Source organism: Monodelphis domestica, chromosome 2 (assembly GCF_027887165.1).
Source record: "Monodelphis domestica isolate mMonDom1 chromosome 2, mMonDom1.pri, whole genome shotgun sequence".
In the NCBI taxonomy this organism is placed as follows: domain Eukaryota; kingdom Metazoa; phylum Chordata; class Mammalia; order Didelphimorphia; family Didelphidae; genus Monodelphis; species Monodelphis domestica.
This window is the reverse complement of record NC_077228.1, coordinates 256,788,924-256,808,130: the sequence shown is the minus strand read 5'-3', so window position 1 is coordinate 256,808,130 and position 19,207 is coordinate 256,788,924. Positions and strand designations below refer to the sequence as shown.

At 36.9% G+C, this 19,207-nt stretch overlaps 1 protein-coding gene across 9 annotated transcripts in view; it reads right to left on the bottom strand.

Moving 5' to 3' along the window:
- Window positions 1–19,207, bottom strand: part of LOC103092814 (trichohyalin-like) — an 84,881-nt gene that overhangs the window by 49,112 nt on the left and 16,562 nt on the right. For all 9 annotated transcript variants that reach the window (XM_056817516.1, XM_056817518.1, XM_056817519.1 and 6 more), the window contains 5 exons: window positions 18,176–18,747; window positions 14,737–14,803; window positions 3,399–3,679; window positions 1,412–1,469; window positions 1,008–1,038 (listed from right to left, as the gene is read on the bottom strand). In XM_056817516.1, the coding sequence (XP_056673494.1) occupies window positions 1,008–1,038; window positions 1,412–1,469; window positions 3,399–3,679; window positions 14,737–14,803; window positions 18,176–18,747 (1,009 nt within the window). The remainder of the gene's footprint in view (window positions 1–1,007; window positions 1,039–1,411; window positions 1,470–3,398; window positions 3,680–14,736; window positions 14,804–18,175; window positions 18,748–19,207) is intronic.

Genomic DNA, 19,207 nt, shown 5'->3' with positions numbered 1-19,207 from the left:
GCGAGCTCCTTAGCATAAATCTGGCTTCAAATTATCTTTACAATTTTACCTCACATTGTTTACCTTCACATGCTCTATACTCAAGCCAAATTGAGTTAATCACTGATGCCTAATCTTGTCCTGCCTTCTTTTGCCCAAGTTCCTACAAGTCTCATTGTCCCTCTTCCTCTGTCCCCTCTCCCATCCCCAGAACAGTCTCTTAGTTGAAAACTTCTCTTTCTTCAGGGACCAGCTTAAGTTGCCATTTCCTTCAAAGTCTTTCCTCATCCTTCCAGCTGAAGATAATTACTCCCTCCTTCCACTCATCTCTTCTTTTGATTTATCCTGGGTAATCAACCATGTTCTCCCTTTGTGTGCATGAATCATCTAACAACTAGACTGTAATCTTCCTGAAGTAGGAACTCTATTGTTTTTCATTTTTATGCCACTAATACTTAAGTAAGCATCTAATTAATGCTTACTGAATTGAATTAAAAAAAATTCCCCACATTTTGCATAAGGGAAAGAAAACAACCCTATCTCACATTTGCAAAAAGAGAACCCAATTTGTTATTATTTGTAATAATCATAACTATGACACACACTCATTTGGTACTTGATTTAAACGCACCTCTGATCTCATTTGATCCTATCACTCATGGGAGCTGGGTAATGTACAATGCCAAATTTACTACCTTTTCCCTTTAGTCTGGACCGATGGTTGTTTCCAAACTCCTGTTAGTGATCTGAAATTTGACTATAATTTAGAGGACTGTTTGGAGGTACTGAGAGGTTTCATGATTCATCCTTGGGTCAGAGATGGGGCTTGAATTCTGTTCTTCCTAGCCCCAAGTCCAGCTCTCTATTTCCTACTCTCTGATGATTCTCCTCTATAGTTATATTAATTGAGAAAAGTACCTATTGGATGGTTAATCTGATGCAATGAATATTTATTGAGCACTTTCTCCTTTATGCAGGACACTGAATTATGGACTGGTACTAGCAGCATTCAAGGGAGTCCCACTTACCTTGCCCTTTTGCACAAGCTGTGTCATCAGTCTAGACAAAGAGAGTAAAAGAACCCTGAGAACTTTTTCTGCCCTATTGACATTGTCTCTTCATCCCTCAAGGCAGTCAGTCCCCATCCCAAAGGTTTCAATTTCTTCTCCCTTTTCCCTCTCCCCAATATATTACTCCTGAGCTAGGGTGACACAATTGTTCCTGGTGTGAAAGGGATGATGTGGAGCAACATTTGTGACTCCAGAATCCATAATCCATATACAAGGACAGGAATTGAATATAATAACAGCTTTCAGGAAGAGAAGTTTGGCTTTTCTCTAAGAATCCCTTTATCCTGCCAAAAACTAACATCTAGCAAAAACCATAAAATTAAATAAAAACAAAACAAACAAAAAAAGGTAAAACCTCTTACCTTTCTTCAAGAGTGACTTCTTCTCTCTCCTCTGGATCAAGACCATACTGTCTATCTCCTGAAAGACAAAAAGAAGAACAAAACCATATCTGTACTCTCCTCCAAAGAGATGGAGAAAGCCTGGTGAAAGCAATGGTGAAGAATAGAAATACCAATTTTTAAGGAAATTCCCTTTGAGTTGAAATATATTGGGTCCTTTTGTGAGGGATCAAAGTCACAGAATATTTTTTTGAATCTGGGGAATATTGTTAAAAAAAAAGAACCCTGGACTTGAATAATATTTTTGGTTGATTAGTTGTTAATTAATTGAAGTTAAAATGTGGGGTTTATAATCCCTACAACCCACGATCATTGCGGAGAAACTATAAACTTTAAAGGATTATAGAAATATGTTATCATTTATTTAAGTTACAAACTATACAAAAATAGTTTGAAGCAAAAAAAGAGAAGCACCCTAGCATAATATCCACAGAAGCACTTTTAAGAGATGTGTGGCAAATGAATATATGGATGAATGACAGAATGACACATGGAGTTGGAGACTCATAAGAAACTCTTAGGGAGGAAACTGAACAAACAGAAGGTGAAAGGAGTTGGCTATTTGACATTTTATAGACCAATTTGTGAGAATTGTTTTGAACCATTCAAGGAAACCATTTTGGATTTGAAGAGATTTTTGAAGGATATATAGAAAATGTGAGCACTAGGAAAGGGACCCCAGGAATCAGTTTATATATTTTACAGGAAGAAACTTGAGTTTAGAAAGGTGAAATTCACCCATAGTCACCCAGTTAGAGGATAAAGCAAATGTGGAACACTGAATGAAGATAAGATGTTATTCTAGGAATGCAGTGAGGCATATCAACAGATTTTTAGAATCTCAAAATTGAGAGGGATCCTAGAAGTTCTTAGTACAATTCTTGGTTCAATATATAGGAATCCTATTCCCAGCATTATAAAGGTTTTAAATTTCCTTTCTATTTGGCTTCAGTATGGCCACTTTATAGGAAAAAATCAAATTACTGGCTGAAGCTTTCCTTAGTGGGGAATTTAGGTGAGCCCTCCAATAATTTAATCTAGATCCATGTTGGCGAACCTATGGCACACATGCCAGAGGAGGCTGTTCCCCTTCCACTCTACCCCCAAACCTGAGGACATTTCTCACATTTCTCGATCCTTGGCCCAGCATCCCAATGAGAGCATTTCTTCCCTCCCCTGTCTGGTATCCCATGGGACAGCTGACATGCAGCATGAGGGTTTTAGTTTGAGTGCTCAGTCTCTAAAATGTTCACCATCACTGAAGATGATTAACAGTTTAGAATTTATATCCCAGCTTTATGATAAACATTACTAGTTATAAATTCCACAGTAACTCCCCTCAGTTTTATGGATCAATTTACAACATAACCTAATTTTTCCCCTTTCTGTTATCTTTGACATATAAACCTCCTTCCTCTCCATTAGTCCACAATAACTAAAAAAAAATTATCTTTGAAATGTAAATCTTCCCCTAACTTTTTTACCAGCTTCAAAATCTAATTTTATCTTTTTCCCCCTTCTGATGAATCTAGCAACTGCATAAATCTTATGAAAACTCTCTCTGATGCTCAGTGGTCAGATTTATTTAGTGATTTACAGTGATCAGATACCTATGCTCTAAGTATATAATAAAACAAAGTAATAAAATGTCTCTACTAATGATCTAGTGATGAATATGATTAGTCTTTGGATATTTCCATATGACCAATAAAATAATTATTTGACTCTTTTGAGTCCTTTCAATGATGAACTTTTACTACCTTAAAAGCAACATTTTTTTGTGGTTTCACAATTCTAATTGTTAGGAATTTTCTCCTTATATTGAGCCAAAATCTGCTTCTCAATAACTCTCACCTGTCAGTTCTCATTTGGTCTTCTGGAACCAATAGACCAAATAAAAGGGAGAAAAAGGGGAAATTTTTAAAAATAAATTAAAAATAAAAGTTACCATTGATGATGGTGGTTGTCTCTGTGTGGGTGCCTTCAAGTGTGAGCAGATAGATTCTGCAGGGGCGTGGTGTATACAGTGGGTGCAGATCTCCAAGTGTCATCTTTTGGAACCATATGCTTCTCCTTCTTAGAACTTTGACAGTCTCTAGTTTCTGTTTCTTGTCTATTCTTTTAATTTTGTTCTTCTCAGCTTGGTCTTCCTCTTCTGAATTGCTGACATTACCTCTTCCCTTGCATTTTCTTTCCTTTCTATTTGTTTTCCCCTTCTGCCCCACAAATCTATGGGACAAAAAATGAACTGATTCAAAGACCCCTGAGACTGCCTAATGGGATAAGGTTGACATTAAAATTTATTCCCAATTTCAATAGTATATCTAAAATTTAAGGGCCTTCAGAATTTGGCCCCAATCTACCTTTATCTCATCTCTCATGTTATTTCTCCTCTCCCTTTTCCTCAAATCTCTGACTCTACCCTCAGTCCCATCAACCAACTGAGAAGAAGCCCTTCTCCACACTTTAAAACTTTTTCAGGAGACTTCCGGGTAAGCATGGTGGCAGTCTAGATGCGGGACACTTCCTCTTCCCAGAACACACCAATATAGACTACCTCAAAAGTCCTTAAAAATCATTTTCAAAAGAACAGAGGAACTGTACAGTAGGGTGCAACATTGAAGGTACATGGGATTTGGGCATTTTCACACTATAAGAGGATGAAAAAGCTCCCACCCAAACGTGAGCTGATCCACCCTTCCCCACCCCACCTACAGAGCCAGAGCCAGCACACGTCAGAACCAGCAAGCGAGCAAGGGGCACCTCTAGAGTGAGTAAGGGCACTTCTAGGTCCTTGGGAGCTGACTAGGATTGTCCAGTACCTACCCCTGAAAGCAGCTAGACCAGAAACCCAGGTGGGCAGGGGAGCACAGACCTTTGGAGCCCCTGGGAAGGTAGTGCAGAGAAGAGCTGCAAAGGACTGCAGAGATTTGAGAGCTTGCCTCAGGCAAAATCCTTGCTCCTTAACTCCATACACAGAGAACCTGCCAAGCTCACTCAGATTTCTGACTAAAAAGGGAAGGAAAACCATCCTTAGTGATGGATAATTGCACACAGGAACCTCAAAATCCTTCCAAAAAACCATGCTACAGAGGAAATATAGGATGAAATTCAAATAAATGCAAAACCTTTAAAAAATGGAAATTGTCCACAAGCTCTGGAAGAATTTAAATTGGAGCTTATCAAAAAGACAGAAGCCTTCTGGCAAGATAAGTGAGAAATGGTTAAAAAAAAAACAACCAAGAAATCATAGCTGAATACCAAAAGATTAAATCAAAAAACCAAATGATTATAACAGAAAACCAGGCCTTAAGGACCAGAATTGAGCAACAGGAAACCAATGATCTTGTAAAACAGCAGGAATAAATAAGGCAAAATCAAAAGACTGACAAAGTAGAAGAAAACATAAAATATCTCACTGACAAGGTGACAGATCAGGAAAACAGAGGAAAGAGAGACAATTTGAGAATCATTGGTCTACCTGAAAAGCCAAAAATAAACAGAAATCTTGACACCATACTATAATAAATCATCCAAGAGAAAACTGCCCTGATGTTCTTGAAGAAGGGGGTAAAATAGACATTGAAAGAGTTCATAGAACACCCTCTACACAAAATCCCCCAAAAAACAACTCCTAAAAATGTAATTGACAAATTCCAGACCTTTCAAGCTAAGGAGAAAATTCTACAAGAAGCCAAAAAGAGACAATTCAGATACCAAGGAGCACCGATCAGGATCACACAAGACCTGGCAACTTCCACACTAAAGGATCGCAAGGCCTGGAACATGATATTCAGAAAGGCAAGAGAACTGGGTCTTCAACCAAGAATCACCTATCCATCAAAACTGACTATATACTTCCAGGGGAACATATGGGAATTCAACAAAATAGAAGATTTCCAAGTATTTGTAAAGAAAAGACCAGAACTAAGTGGAAAGTTTGATATCCAAAAAAAAGATCAAGAGAAACATGAAAAGGTAAATATGAAAGAGAGGGAAAAGGAGAAAAAAAATTTTTTTATTCAAACTCTCTTCTTTAAGGGCTACAATTAGATCAAATTATATATATTATCATATGGGGGAAAATGTCATTTGTAACTCTGAAAAATTGTATTCATTATTATAGTAATTAGAAGAATCATTCATAGGAAAGGACTGGGGCATTAAGGGCTGTAAAATGATATACAAAAAAAGAAAAAGGGTTGGGGGAGAATAGATGATGGTACCAAGACATAGTAGAAGAAATAAAATAAATAGAATAATCATTGTCACACAAAGATACAAATGGGAAGGGGAGGGGAAGAATACTCTTATAAGAGGGAGAGGAAGAGAGTGCTAATAGGTAATACTCGAACATTACTCTCAGTGGAATCAATTCTGAGAGGGAAGAACATCTAGATCCATTGGGATTTTGAAGTCTATTTTATCCTACAGGGTAAGGAAGAAGGGAAAACTAAGGGGGTAGGGGGAAGGAGAACAAAAAGGGAGGGAAGGAGAGGGGGGAGGGAACTTAACAGACCCTAAAAAAACAAGAAGGGAACAAAAAGGGAGGGACCAGAAACAGAAGCATATCAAGGGAGGGGATTAGGGGAATTGATTAAAAGTAAACCACTGGTTTAAAAGGATATAGCAAAAGAAGAAAGGACAGAACTAGGAGAGTATATCAAAATGTTAGGGAATTCACAGGTGACAATCATAACTTTGAACATGAATGGGAAGAACTTACCCATAAAATGTAGATGAATAGGAGAGTGAATTAGAATCCAGAATCCTACCATATGTTGTCTACAAGAAACATACCTGAGGCAGATAGGTACTCACAAGGTCAGAATTAAAGGTTGGGCCTCAACTGACAGAAAGAAGGCAGGAGTTTCAATCATGATATCAGACAAAGCCAAAGTAAAAATAGACCTGATTAAAAGGGAGAGGGAAGGTAAGTACATCCTGATAAAAGGGAGTATAGATAATGAGGAAATATTGCCAATCAACATGTATGCACCAAATGGTTTAGCATCCAGATTTCTAATGGAGAAACTAGGAGAATTGAAGGAGGAAATAGATAGTAAAACTATACTAGTGGGAGACCTGAACCTACCACTATCAAATTTAGATAAATCAAATCAAAAAATAAATAAGAAAGAGGTAAAAGAGGTGAATGAAATCCTAGAAAAATTAGAGTTAATAGATATATGGAGAAAAATAAATAGGGGAAAAAAGGAATACACCTTTTCAGCAGCACATGGCATATTCACAAAGATTGACCATATACTAGGCCGTAAAAATATGGCATACAAATGCAGAAAAGCAGAAATAATAAATGCAACCTTTTCAGATCATAAGGCAATAAAAATAATGATCAGTAAGGGCATATGGAGAGCCAAATCAAAAATTAATTGGAAATTAAATAATATGATTCTCCAAAATTGGTTAGTTAGTGAACAAATTATAGAAACAACTAATAATTTCATTGAAGAAAATGACAATGATGAGACATCCTTTCAAACTCTATGGGATGCAGCTAAAGCAGTGCTCGGGGGAAAATTTATATCCTTGAGTTCATATATTAACAAATGTAAAAATAGACTCAAACTCTGGACTTCAATCCCCACAAGCCTTTGCTCCACTTCCCCAGAATGCCTTGTAATTTCACCTGGGCCGAGATTGAGAAGGGATTTAACCTGATTGCAAAGGCTTTTGAGCTTTTTTTGGACTTCCGTTTTGGGGCAGACATGGCTCTTTCCATAATGTAGGTGAGGACTTGTCTAGGCCTCTCTGGCCTAGGCACATTTTCCTTATCCTGTATTTTCTTTAATCCTTAATCTTCAATAAACCTCTAAAAATATAATACTCCTTGCAGAGAGAAACTAATTTCTACCTGCCTCAGTCTCCCCTAAATTTTAATTGTTACAGTTTTTGGCGACCACTAGATTGGATGAGAATTTCTCAAAAAATTTTTAGCCTAGATAATGATTTTTTTTAAGCCACGTTTCTCCAAGATGCTTTTTAGAAAACCATCTTGATCAGCTCCTGTCTGCGGCCCTCTCCAGCTCCTGCTTCTGCTCCTAGCCTCTCACCTGGTGCCCGAGCTCCAGGCCCTGCTTGTCTGTGCTCTGGCTCCCGGCCCTGCCCACCCTGGAGGTCTGTCTCTTGCCCATCTGGCCCCCAACCCAGACGGCTCATCACTCCAGCCCCAGACCCACGAGTGTGACCCCAGCAGGCTCATCACTGAGATCCTTGAAGCAGATCGCTCAGGACTCATTGCGACCAGCTGGTAACAGTATTGGCCACATGGGCAGAGGGGAGAGACAAGAGGGAAAGGAGAATGGGTAATTTTCCCTTAGGCTAAGCCTCCACATGGATGGGAGTATTGACCACAGGGGGTTCATAGCAGGGGAGAGAGAAGAAACAGACTTTTCAAACAGAAACTTAATAGCAGTGGGCTGTTTAAAAGAATACCTTTTGACTGTTCTGATAATTTCATTGACTTCACCTGCCTGTAAGGGAGAAGATTCAGCCCTAAGATTCAATTTTAACTTTGAAGGGGCAAATGGGTGGCTGAACGAACTGGGAGCCAGACCTGAAGACATGTGGTCCTGGGTTAAAATCTGGCCTCAGATACTTCCCAGCTGTGGGGCCCTTAACCCCCATTGCCTAGCCCTTACTACTCTGCCTTCGGACAATAGACATTTAAATAGATAATTAAAAACAAACAAAAAAAACCTCAAGGAACTTTGAAGAGACTAAAGGCTATATTGTAAGGCATTTCAGACTCCAATGGTTTATAAAAATCTCTGTATTCTATTGCATTTTTCCTGATTTTTTTGTTTAAGGTTTAACTTTGTGATTTTAAGTTCATATATTCTGTTATACTGTTCATTTAATGTACTGAGTTTTAAAAATTCTGTTGCTTTTCCCCTATAACTGTGCTGAACAAATATTATTGTAATTAAGCCCATATGAAAAAAAAACAACAGCCTTTCTATTTTGACTTTGTAGATTATCACATAGAGGATAGATGGACTTCAGGACTGGTTATAATTGTATAACAACCTTTGGAAAATTTAATATGCTAAATATCTCAAATGATTTTAAGGGTTTTTTAAATATGATTTTTGTAATTTTTTAAACAATCTCTAGTTATTTTGCCTGCCCCTACTATGAGGTAAGGCCCATTCTAGTAGCTGAAGTGAAATACATTTTATTTATAACCCCCAACCTTCCCACATTTCTAAATATGTGAATGGAAGTTGGGGCAGTTAATCTCAGGGCATTTGTACCCCTAAAAAGCCTCCAAAAAAGGAGCACCCCTTTATTTATACTCTTTAGCTCACTATTTTACTTCCACCAGAATGATATACAGATTTCTTGATTATGTTCTTAACCCAAGATGAGTTTTACTTTGTTTAAAAAAATATGTTTATTACCAAGGTTGAAAGATTTGCTATCTTTGTAAAAACGTGTGACAAATTTCCATCAATGTATAGGTTTTTTTAAATTCCATACAGTAACTTATGTGAAATATTAAAGTGTGTTTGTTTGCTATTGTAATTAATTGGGCTATTGCAAATTTTGGGGATATTGATACCTACATATTTGTACTACTGCTAAACTCATTTGTTTGGATCATGGCCAGATATTGAAGAGGAAATGGATCTCGTTTTTGGTGAGAAAGCCTTGTATATTTCTTAGCTGACATAGTGTGTCAATGATTATAAGCTGCATTTTTATTTTTTAAAGCTCTTTTATTATTATATTTTTCTTGAATGTGCAATATACTTTTTCAGTCTCTTTTTATATTTGAAGCACATGTCCAGCATTAAGATTTTCTTTAATCTTTTGATTTTTCAGTACTATAAGTTTAAGATACATTTGCTAATGCATGTCCTAAAAAGCTTGTGACTATAAAAATGATCCACTAATTATTTAAAAAATTATGGGACTTTGCTTAATGATTCTGTCTGAATCCAGGACAAGATATCCACACAAGAGCCATTGCACAGGGCCAAAGAAAACCCAATCCAGGATGGATTGATGCACTTCTAGGCCAATACAAAGGTCTTGAACCTAGTGTGAAGACTCGAGGTTACTGTGTTTTAACATTGTTAGACATAGGCTTTCCTTGTGTCCACACTCACTCTGAAAATACTCACAGACGAGTATCCCCAAAACCTTGGCTCATAATCTGGTCCCCTTTTCTGTCTTTCATAGTGTGGTACCTTTCTGTAGTCCTGGCTATTGACTGGGTAAATGTATCATTGCTTAGATCATTTTGATTGGGCCCTGATTGAAGGACCTGTTATAGATTTATTTTTCTTTTACTTGGAATTTTTACACATAAGACTTTGATAGTCTATATTTTCATCCAGAAATTTTTCTTTTCTTTTTGATTTTTCTGATATCCTTTTAATATCTCTTACCAATTGATTCATATACCTCATACCTCAGCCATGCATCCCTAAGTGATCCTGTATTTGTCAATCACCCTCTTAATGGGGGAATGTAAAAAATATCATTTAAATTGCAAAGTGTAAATTCTTTTTGAGAAGAATTTTAGGTAAAGAAGATTCTACCTCTCTGAATCCAGAACTGAACTGTTGGAGAAGATACCATGAAGAAGCCTCCAAACCAGACAGCTGCACAAAAATTGAACTTTGGGTGTGGTTGATTGAACATTTATTTGTATGTATACTTTCATGCCAAAGGGGACTGCCCCCAACTGGCTTTTTGTCAATGTATTGGTTTTGTTTTTTTCTCTTATCCTCAAATTACTGTAATGTTTAAGTTGATTATGTTCTCATTATCCTTTTTGGGGAAACTTTGCCCCCCAACAACAATCAAATGGAGGAATGTAAAAATAGACTCAAACTCTGGACTTCAATCCTCACAAGCCTTTGCTCCACTTCCCCAGAATGCCTTGAAATCTCACCTGGGCCAAGATTGAGAAGGGATTTAACCTGATTGCAAAGGCTTTTGAGCTTTTTTTGGACTTCCGTTTTGGGGCAGACGTGGCTCTTTCCATAATGTAGGTGAGGTCTTGTCTAGGCCTCTCTGGCCTAGGCACGTTTTCCTTATCCTGTATTTTCTTTAATCCTTAATCTTCAATAAACCTCTAAAAATATAATACTCCTTGCAGAGAGAAACTAATTTCTACCTGCCTCAGTCTCCCCTAAATTTTAACTGTTACACAAATTAGGGAGGGCAGAGATCAAGGACATGCAAATCAAAAAACTTGAAAGTGAACAAATTAAAAACCCCTAGAAGAAAACCAAATTAGAGATCCTAAAAATTAAGGGAGAAATTAATAAAATTGAAAGTGATAGAACTATTGAAGTAATAAATAAGACTAGAAGCTGGTATTTTGAAAAAAAAACAAAATAGACAAAGTACTGGTCAATCTAATAAAAAAGAGGAAAGAAGAAAACCAAATTAACAGTATCAGGGAAGGAAATGGAGAACTTACCTCCAATGAAGAGGAAATTAAGGCAATCATTAAAAACTATTTTGCCCAATTATATGGCAATGAATATGCCAATCTAGGTGATATGGATGAATATCTACAAAAAATATAAATTGCCTAGATTAACAGAAGAAATGGAATTCTTAAATAATCCCATATCAGAAAAAGAAATTGAACAAGCCATCAAAGAACTCCCTAAGAAAAAGTCCCCAGGGCCTGATGGATTCACAAGTGAATTCTATCAAACATTCAAAGAACAGCTAATCCCAATACTATACAAACTATTTGACAGAATAAGCAATGAGGGAATTCTACCAAATTCCTTTTATAACACAAATATGGCACTGATTCCAAAGCCAGGCAGGTCAAAAACAGAGAAAGAAAACTATAGACCAATCTCCTTAATGAACATAGATGCAAAAATCTTAAATAGGATACTAGCAAAAAGACTCCAGCAAGTCATCATGAGGGTTATTCACCACGATCAGGTGGGATTTGTACCAGGAATGCACGGATGGTTCAATATCAGGAAAACCATGCACATAATTGACCATATCAACAAGCAAACCAACAAAAATCACATGATTATCTCAATAGATGCAAAAAGAGCCTTTGACAAAATACAACACTCATTCCTATTGAAAACACTAGAAAGTATAGGAATAGTAGGGTCTTTCCTAAAAACAGTATCTATCATCAGCCAACATCATCTGCAATGGGGATAAACTAGATGCATTCCCAATAAGATCAGGAGTGAAACAAGGATGCCCATTATCACCTCTATTATTTAACATTGTACTAGAAACACTAGCAGTAGCAATTAGAAAAGAAAAAGAAATAGAAGGTATTAAAATTGGCAATGAAGAGACAAAGCTATCACTCTTTGTGGATGACATGATGGTCTACTTAATGAATCCTAGAGAATCAGCTAAAAAGCTAGTGGAAATAATCAACAACTTTAGCAAATTTTCAGGATACAAAATAAACCCACATAAGTCATCAGCATTTCGATATATCTCCAACACATCTCAGTAGCAGGAATTAGAAAGAGAAATTCCATTCTAAATCACCTTAGACAATATAAAATACCTAGGAATCTATCTGCTGACACAAACACAGGAACTACATGAACACAACTACAAAACACTCACCACACAATTAAAGCTAGATCTAAATAATTGGAAAAACATTGATTGCTGATGGGTAGGATGAGCTAACATAATAAAAATGACCATCCTACCCAAACTTGCTATACCCATTGAACTTCCAAAAAACTTTTTTCTGAAATTAGAAAAAACCATAACAAAGTTCATTTGGAAGAACAAAAGATCAAGGATATCCAGGGAAATAATGAAAAAAAAAACACATATGATGGGGCCTTGCAGTCCCTGACCTTAAACTATATTACAAAGCAGCAGTCATCAAAAAAATTTGGTACTGGCTAAGAGACAGAAAGGAGGATCAGTGGAATAGACTTGGGGTAAGTGACCTCAGCAAGACAGTCTATGACAAGCCCAAAGATCCCAGCTTTGGGGACCAAAACCCACTATTTGATAAAAAACTGATGGGAAAATTGGAAGACAGTTTGGGAGAGATTAAGTTTGGATCAATACCTCACACCATACCTCAAGATAAACTCAGAATGGGTGAATAATTTGAATGAAAAGAAGGAAACAATAAGTAAATTATATGAACATAGAATATCATACATGTCAGACCTTTGGGAAGGGAAAGATTTTAAAACCAAGCAAGACTTAGAGTCACAAAATGTAAAATAAATAGTTTTGACTACATCAAATTAACATTTTTGTACAAACTAATCCAATGTAATCAGAATCAGAAGGGAAAGAACAAACTGGGAAACAATCTTCATAACAAAAACCTCTGACAAAGGTCTAATTCCTCAAATTTACAAAGAGCTAAAGCAATTGTACAAAAGATCAAGCCAATTCCTAATTGATAAATGGGTAAGGCACATGAATAGGCAATTTTCCGCTAAAGAAATAAAAACCATTAATAAGGACATGAAAAAGTGTTCTAAATCTCTTATAATCAGACAGATGCAAATCAAAACAACTCTGAGGTATCACCTCACACCTAACAGATTGGCTAACATGACAGCAACGGAAAGTAATGAAACCTGGAGGGGATGTGGCAAAGTTGGGACATTAATTCATTGCTGATGGAGTTGTGAATTGATTCAACCATTCTGGAGGGCAATTTGGAACTATGCTCAAAGGGCACTAAAAGACTGTCTACCTTTTGACCCAGCCATAGCACTTCTGGGTTTGTACCCCAAAGAGATAATAAGGAAAAAGACTTGTACAAAAATATTCATAGCTGCGCTCTTTGTGGTGGCAAAAAAATTGAAAAATGAGGGGATGCTATTCAATTGGGGAATGGCTGGACAAATTGTGGTATATGTTGGTGATGGAATACTATTATGCTCAAAGGAATAATAAAGTGAAGAAATTCTATGGGAACTGGAACAACTTCCAGGGACTGATGCAGAGCAAAAGGAGCAGAACCAGGAGAACAATGTCCACAGAGACTGATACACTGTGGTACAATAGAATATAATGGATTTCTCCATTAGTGGCAATGCAAAGTCCCTGAACAATCTGGAGGGATCTATGAGAAAAACCACTATCCACATTCAGAGGAAAAACTGTGGGAGTAAAAACATCAAAGAAAAACAACTTCTTGACTACAAGGGTCGAGGGGATATGATTGGGGAGGTAGACTCCAAATGAACATCCTAGTGCAAATACCAACAACATGGAAATGGGTTCTGATCAAGGACACCTGTAATAGCCAGTGGAATTGCACGTCAGCTATGGGAGGGGTGGTCGGAGTGGAGGGAGGAATAGAAAATGATTTTTGTATCCAAGGAATAATGTTTGAATTTGAACAAATAAAAAAAACGTTAATTAAAAAAATACAAAAAACCCTTTTTCACCCATTGTTTCCTCCTCTTTCTTTCAAGGTTCTGAGAGCTCAAGGGGACCCTTATTGCCAAAACTAACCTCTGCATATGTCCCTCATCCTAATTTCTTAACTCCTTTGGCAACTTGCAATATGTTAATCATTTCTCTCCATCTTCATTTTTTCTATCTGTGTCTCCTAGTTTTTCCTTTCTAAGGAATGCTATGGTCTGCTCAATCAAAAAACAAAAATAGAAACATTTTCACCCTCTTTCACCCTCCAATCTCTTGTCCTGTTTTGTTCTTCTTTTCCTGATTGTCAACCTATTTCTATATTTTCTGCCTCTATTTCTTTATCAAGCACCAACTCCTCACTTTCTTGGTAGCAAGATTCCATTCCATTATACTGACACTTTGCTAAAACTGTTCTCTCCAATGCCAAATCCTGTGCCCTTTACTTAGTCCTCATGAGTCTTGACCATTTTTTTCTGTAACATTTGATAGTCTATCCTTCCTATAAAAGACCTACCATTTCCTCAAGGAATTAAATTACGACCTCTTCCATGGAGCCTTTCAGATGGAAAAGTCTTTGGTCCTTGGGGTGCAGCACCAAAGCAGATTAATATGAACTAGACTAGACACTAAAGCACATCTTAGTCTCTCTCTGTTTCTTTGTTTTTACATATGGGTAACTGAAGCCCAGAAAAGCAAAACTGTTAGACAAGATCACATAGAATTTGCAAAGCTAGATCTCCTGATTCCCAGTCCAGATGTCTTTCTATGAATGCCTGGTAGGTACATACAAAAAATGATATATCTATACATATATACATATACATTCTATGTGTGTGTGACTCTAAGTCAAATGCACATTAACATGGGTTGCAGAGAAGAAAAAATTTTACTTTTGGTCCAGATGTTCCTGAAGGTCCATGTGTCTCTTCTTTGGCCTGTTCACATGGTCTTCTATGTCTAAAAGTTAAAAATAAGGAGTAATTGCTGTAGTCTTGTGTTATCATTCCTGAAGACTTCAATAGAAAGACTGGAAATTTGGAGGAAAGAAATCCCTTATCTGACTTTTAGTAAAAATTACTAAATTTTTCTAGGTTTTGTTTGCCTTCTCTATAAAATACAGGGTGGTGGTAGTAACTGGACTTGAAGTCAGGAAGACCTGGATTCAAAACCCACCACAGAAACTAGCTATAATTCCCAGACAAGACACTTACCTTCTCTGGGTCCCAATTATCCTCATCTACAAAAATGAGGGGTTTGACCTTGATGAGCTCTAAATATAATCTCATGATTTTTATCTCTTTTCTCTGAAAAGGAGAATGACCTTTTCAATGAAAATTAAAGACACAAAAATGATTAACAGGGAGATGATAGTGAGAGAGTATATGACAGCCCTTAATGAATCCAAATCATGTGGCCCAGATAAACTATATCCTCAACTTTTAAAATAACTGGTACGTATGATTGCTGAACCACTTTCAGTGATATTTTAAAGATCATAGAAAACTAGATCAAAGAAAAGTAAACTGTCCTTAATTTCAGAAGAGAAGAGAACAGAGTTTATAGACTATAAGGCCAGTCAGCTTGATTTAAATTCCATTAAATATGTAAGAACGGTTTTAAAAAGTGTTGGTGGATATATATCCATTAAAGGAAGGAGTAATTACAAAGAGCCATCATGGCTTATCTAGAACAGCTCATGTCAAACTAATTTCATTTCCTTTGTTGACAGGATTACTAAGCTAAACTAGTAGGTATGGATGTAATTTACTTAGATTTTAGCAAAACTTTTGATAAAGTATCTCATACTTTTCTTGTGGAGAAGAGGTAGAGAGCCATCTAAATTAAGACATTTCTCTACTTTCCTAAGGATAGCACTGCAGGGAACATTGATGTTCAGTGAAATGGATAATCAATATGGATTCAGAACTGATTGGATAATCAGATTCAAAGAGTAGTGAGTGGTTAATGGTTGAATAGCAACATGGCACTAGTTCTTCAGTGGAGTACTACTAAGATCTGTGCATGGCTCTTGGTTTTTTGGCATTTAGATCAATAATATGAATGAAGACTAGCACAGATGACAAGTTCTTCTAATTTGTGGAAAACACCAAGCTGGAAGGACAATGAACAGAATGGATGGCAGTCAGAAAACAAAGGAGTCTTTAGAGGTCAGAGCATTGGGTTAAATCAAATAAGATAAAATTCAATATGAATAAATGTAAAATGGTATTTAGGTTTAAAAAAAATCAATTTCCTAGGTATAAGCTGGGAGAGACATGGATAGATGGCAGTTGTTCTGAAAAATATATGGGGATTTTAATGAAATGTAAGTTTCAGTAGTGTGATGAGGCAACCAAAAGAAGTTAATTTAATTTTGGACTTCCTCTGAGGAATGAAACTTCCAAAAAATAGTACCGGCCCCTGTCAAACCTCATCTGGATTATTGGGTTCAGTTCTGAGCACTAGTTTAAGGAGGACATTAATAAGCTGAGGAATGTACAGAGGAAAGCAACAAAAGTGTGAAAAGCTGTTAGTTCATTTCTTATGAGGATAGGGAATAGGTATATTCAGTCTGGAGAAGAGAAGATTCAAGGGGATTAGCTACCTTCAGCCTTGAAGAGTGCATTTAGAGGAGGAATGATTAAACCAGTTTGATCCTAGAGGGCATAACCGAAGCAATTTTGGTAGCAAGGTACCAGTTATAAAGAAGTAAATGGGATTTGACATTAGTCAATTCCTTAATGATTAGAGCAGTCCAAAGATGAAATGGGCTCACTTCAAGAAGTGGTGGGTCACTTAGGAATCTTCAACCAGAATCTGGATGACTTCTTTTGGGGTATTAACGACAGTTACAGTGAGGATTCTTTGGGAGTGTGGGCTGAATTAAATGTCCACTGAATTATAGTATCAGAAAAGACTTTAAACTCATATATAGTTAACCTGTAAGCCTACCCTACCATATCCTATATATTTCCCTCAGGCTTCACACTACCCTTCTCTTTATGCCTTTTTTTTTCCATTTAAGTTTGCCCTTGAGACTTGCTTAACTGAATTTTACTAGCATAGGAAGATGGTGTGTGTGTGTGTGTGTGTGTGTGTGTGTGTGTGTGTGTATGTGTGTGTGTGTGTGTGAGAGAGAGAAAGAGAGAGAGAGAAAGAGAGAAAGAGAAAGAGAGAGGGGGGAATAGTGGGAAATGGAATTATAATATACAGCATGATTCATTCTAAGGCAAGGACATTTCTACTTTCCTAAGGACAACACTACAGAGGGCAATTGATGTCCAGTCATTGGATAATAAGGCAAAGATTGGATATAGCCTAATGTGGAGATGATATGATACTGGAGTGTGGAAGCTCAGAATTTGAGGCCTCCAGGACCCTCTGAGAAGTCTAACAGAGGAAGCAATTCCAAAGTTCAGAAGTTGGACTCATAAAGAGGTGAGCAATCACCAATGGGTGACTTCAAAAGAGGAAAGGTATATCTATCCATCACCATAAAATAGAAGTATAATGACAAGACTTTCATTTTTTGTACTTTACTAGAAAACCAAAGGTGAGCTTGAAGTAATAATGTGGCATAGTTCTTTCCTGTTTAGTCATTTTCAGTTCTGTCCAACACTGTGATATCTTATGGGGTTTTTATTGGCAGAGATATGTCTCCAGCTTACTTTACAAATGAGGAAATTGAGGGAAAAAAAGGGTTAAGTGACTTGCCCAGCATCACACAACTAATTGTCTGAGGTCAAATTTGAACTCAAGACTCCTGACTTCAGGCTGGGTATTCTATCTATTGAGCCACCTGATTGCCCCTAGTTTATTTCCTAGACAACAGAAATGTAAATATATTTTCTGTCTAGACCAAGGTGATTCACTATTCAAAACTGAAATCTTGTAATTCCAATTTAATTCATAGATTAGATAGAATCAAAAAATTTCAAAATTAGGAGGGACCCAAGTATTTATTGAATCTGAAGGCAGAATTCCTTTGGATATTTCCAACAAGTTGCCATTCAATCTCCTAAAGACCTCCAAATATAAAGAAGGCTTACATAGCATTAGGGGCAGAAAGGGACCTTAGAGATCTAGTCCAGCCTTCTCATTTGACAGAGGGAGAAATTGAAGTCTAGAAAAGGTAAATAACTTGTCCAAAATCAAATAGCTAGTCATCTGTAGAACTGGGACCAGAACTCAGGTCTCCTGTTTCCTAGTCCAGCACCCTTTCCACAGTGCCATCCATTTTCCCTCTTTCCTTCCTTTCTTCTCTCTCTCCCTCCCTGTATTAACTCAAGCAGGTAAAAGAGAGAAGTGGGGTAGGGAGTGGAAAAGCACCTGGGCTCTTGAGTATAGTAGAGGAACTTGGCAAGAGTTGTATAAAGTTCTGAATTGCTATCTTCCCAATCAGTTTTTTCTCCTTGGGCCACCACACCTCACTGTTCTTCATCCCTTTCATTCTTCCCTTCAACTGGAGTCGCTTTTGCAAAGCCAGTCTCTCTGCTTCAATCTCCTTCCTTTTGTCTTCTCTTTCCTCCTCTGAGTTCTCAACATATTCCTCTTCTTTTTCACCTTTACCTTTTGCTGTCTTCCTCTCTTCTTTCTCTTCTTTGTGTTTTTCTTTCTTTAAGCTCTCTTTCTTCTCCTTCATTCTTTCTTTTTTTTCTTTCTCTTCTTTTTCCTTTTTATGCTTTTCATTCCGTCTCATATCTTTCTCTTCTATTACTCTCTCATTCTTTGCTTTCTCTTCTTTTTCCTCTCTTACTTTCTTCACACTTTCTTCATTCTGTTTCTTTCCATTCTCCTTTTCCTTGTTTTTTTCCATTTTTTCAAATTTCTTTTTTTCTTGTTTAACTTGTTTTTTCTCTTCCTGTCTTCTCTTATACTCTTTTTCCTTCTCTATGAGACCACTGGTTGAACAAAATGATAATAATAATTAGGCATATTTGAATGGCAGCTGGTAAATTCTCCTGATGATAATTTGCAAAAAAGTAAAGAATTCACTTTCAGGAAGAAAGAATCCGAACCTAAATTCTTTCGAGTAGACAACACTGATGAAAAAAATAGAATTAGTATTTATTATTAACAATTCATGGGAAGTTAGGTGGTACAACAGATAAAGCCCTTAGTCTAGAGTCAGGAATCTCTGAGTACAAATCCAGGCTCAGACACTTAATAGCTGTGCAACCCTGAGCAAGACATGTCGACCTGTTTATCTTAGTTTCCTCATCTGTAAAATGAGCTGGAGAAAGAAATGGCAAACCGCTCCAGTATATTTGCCAAGAAAACCCCAGATGGAGTCACAAAGGGGCAAACATGACTGAAAAGACGGAAGAATTTATGTTTATATTTATATAGTGTTTGTGGTTT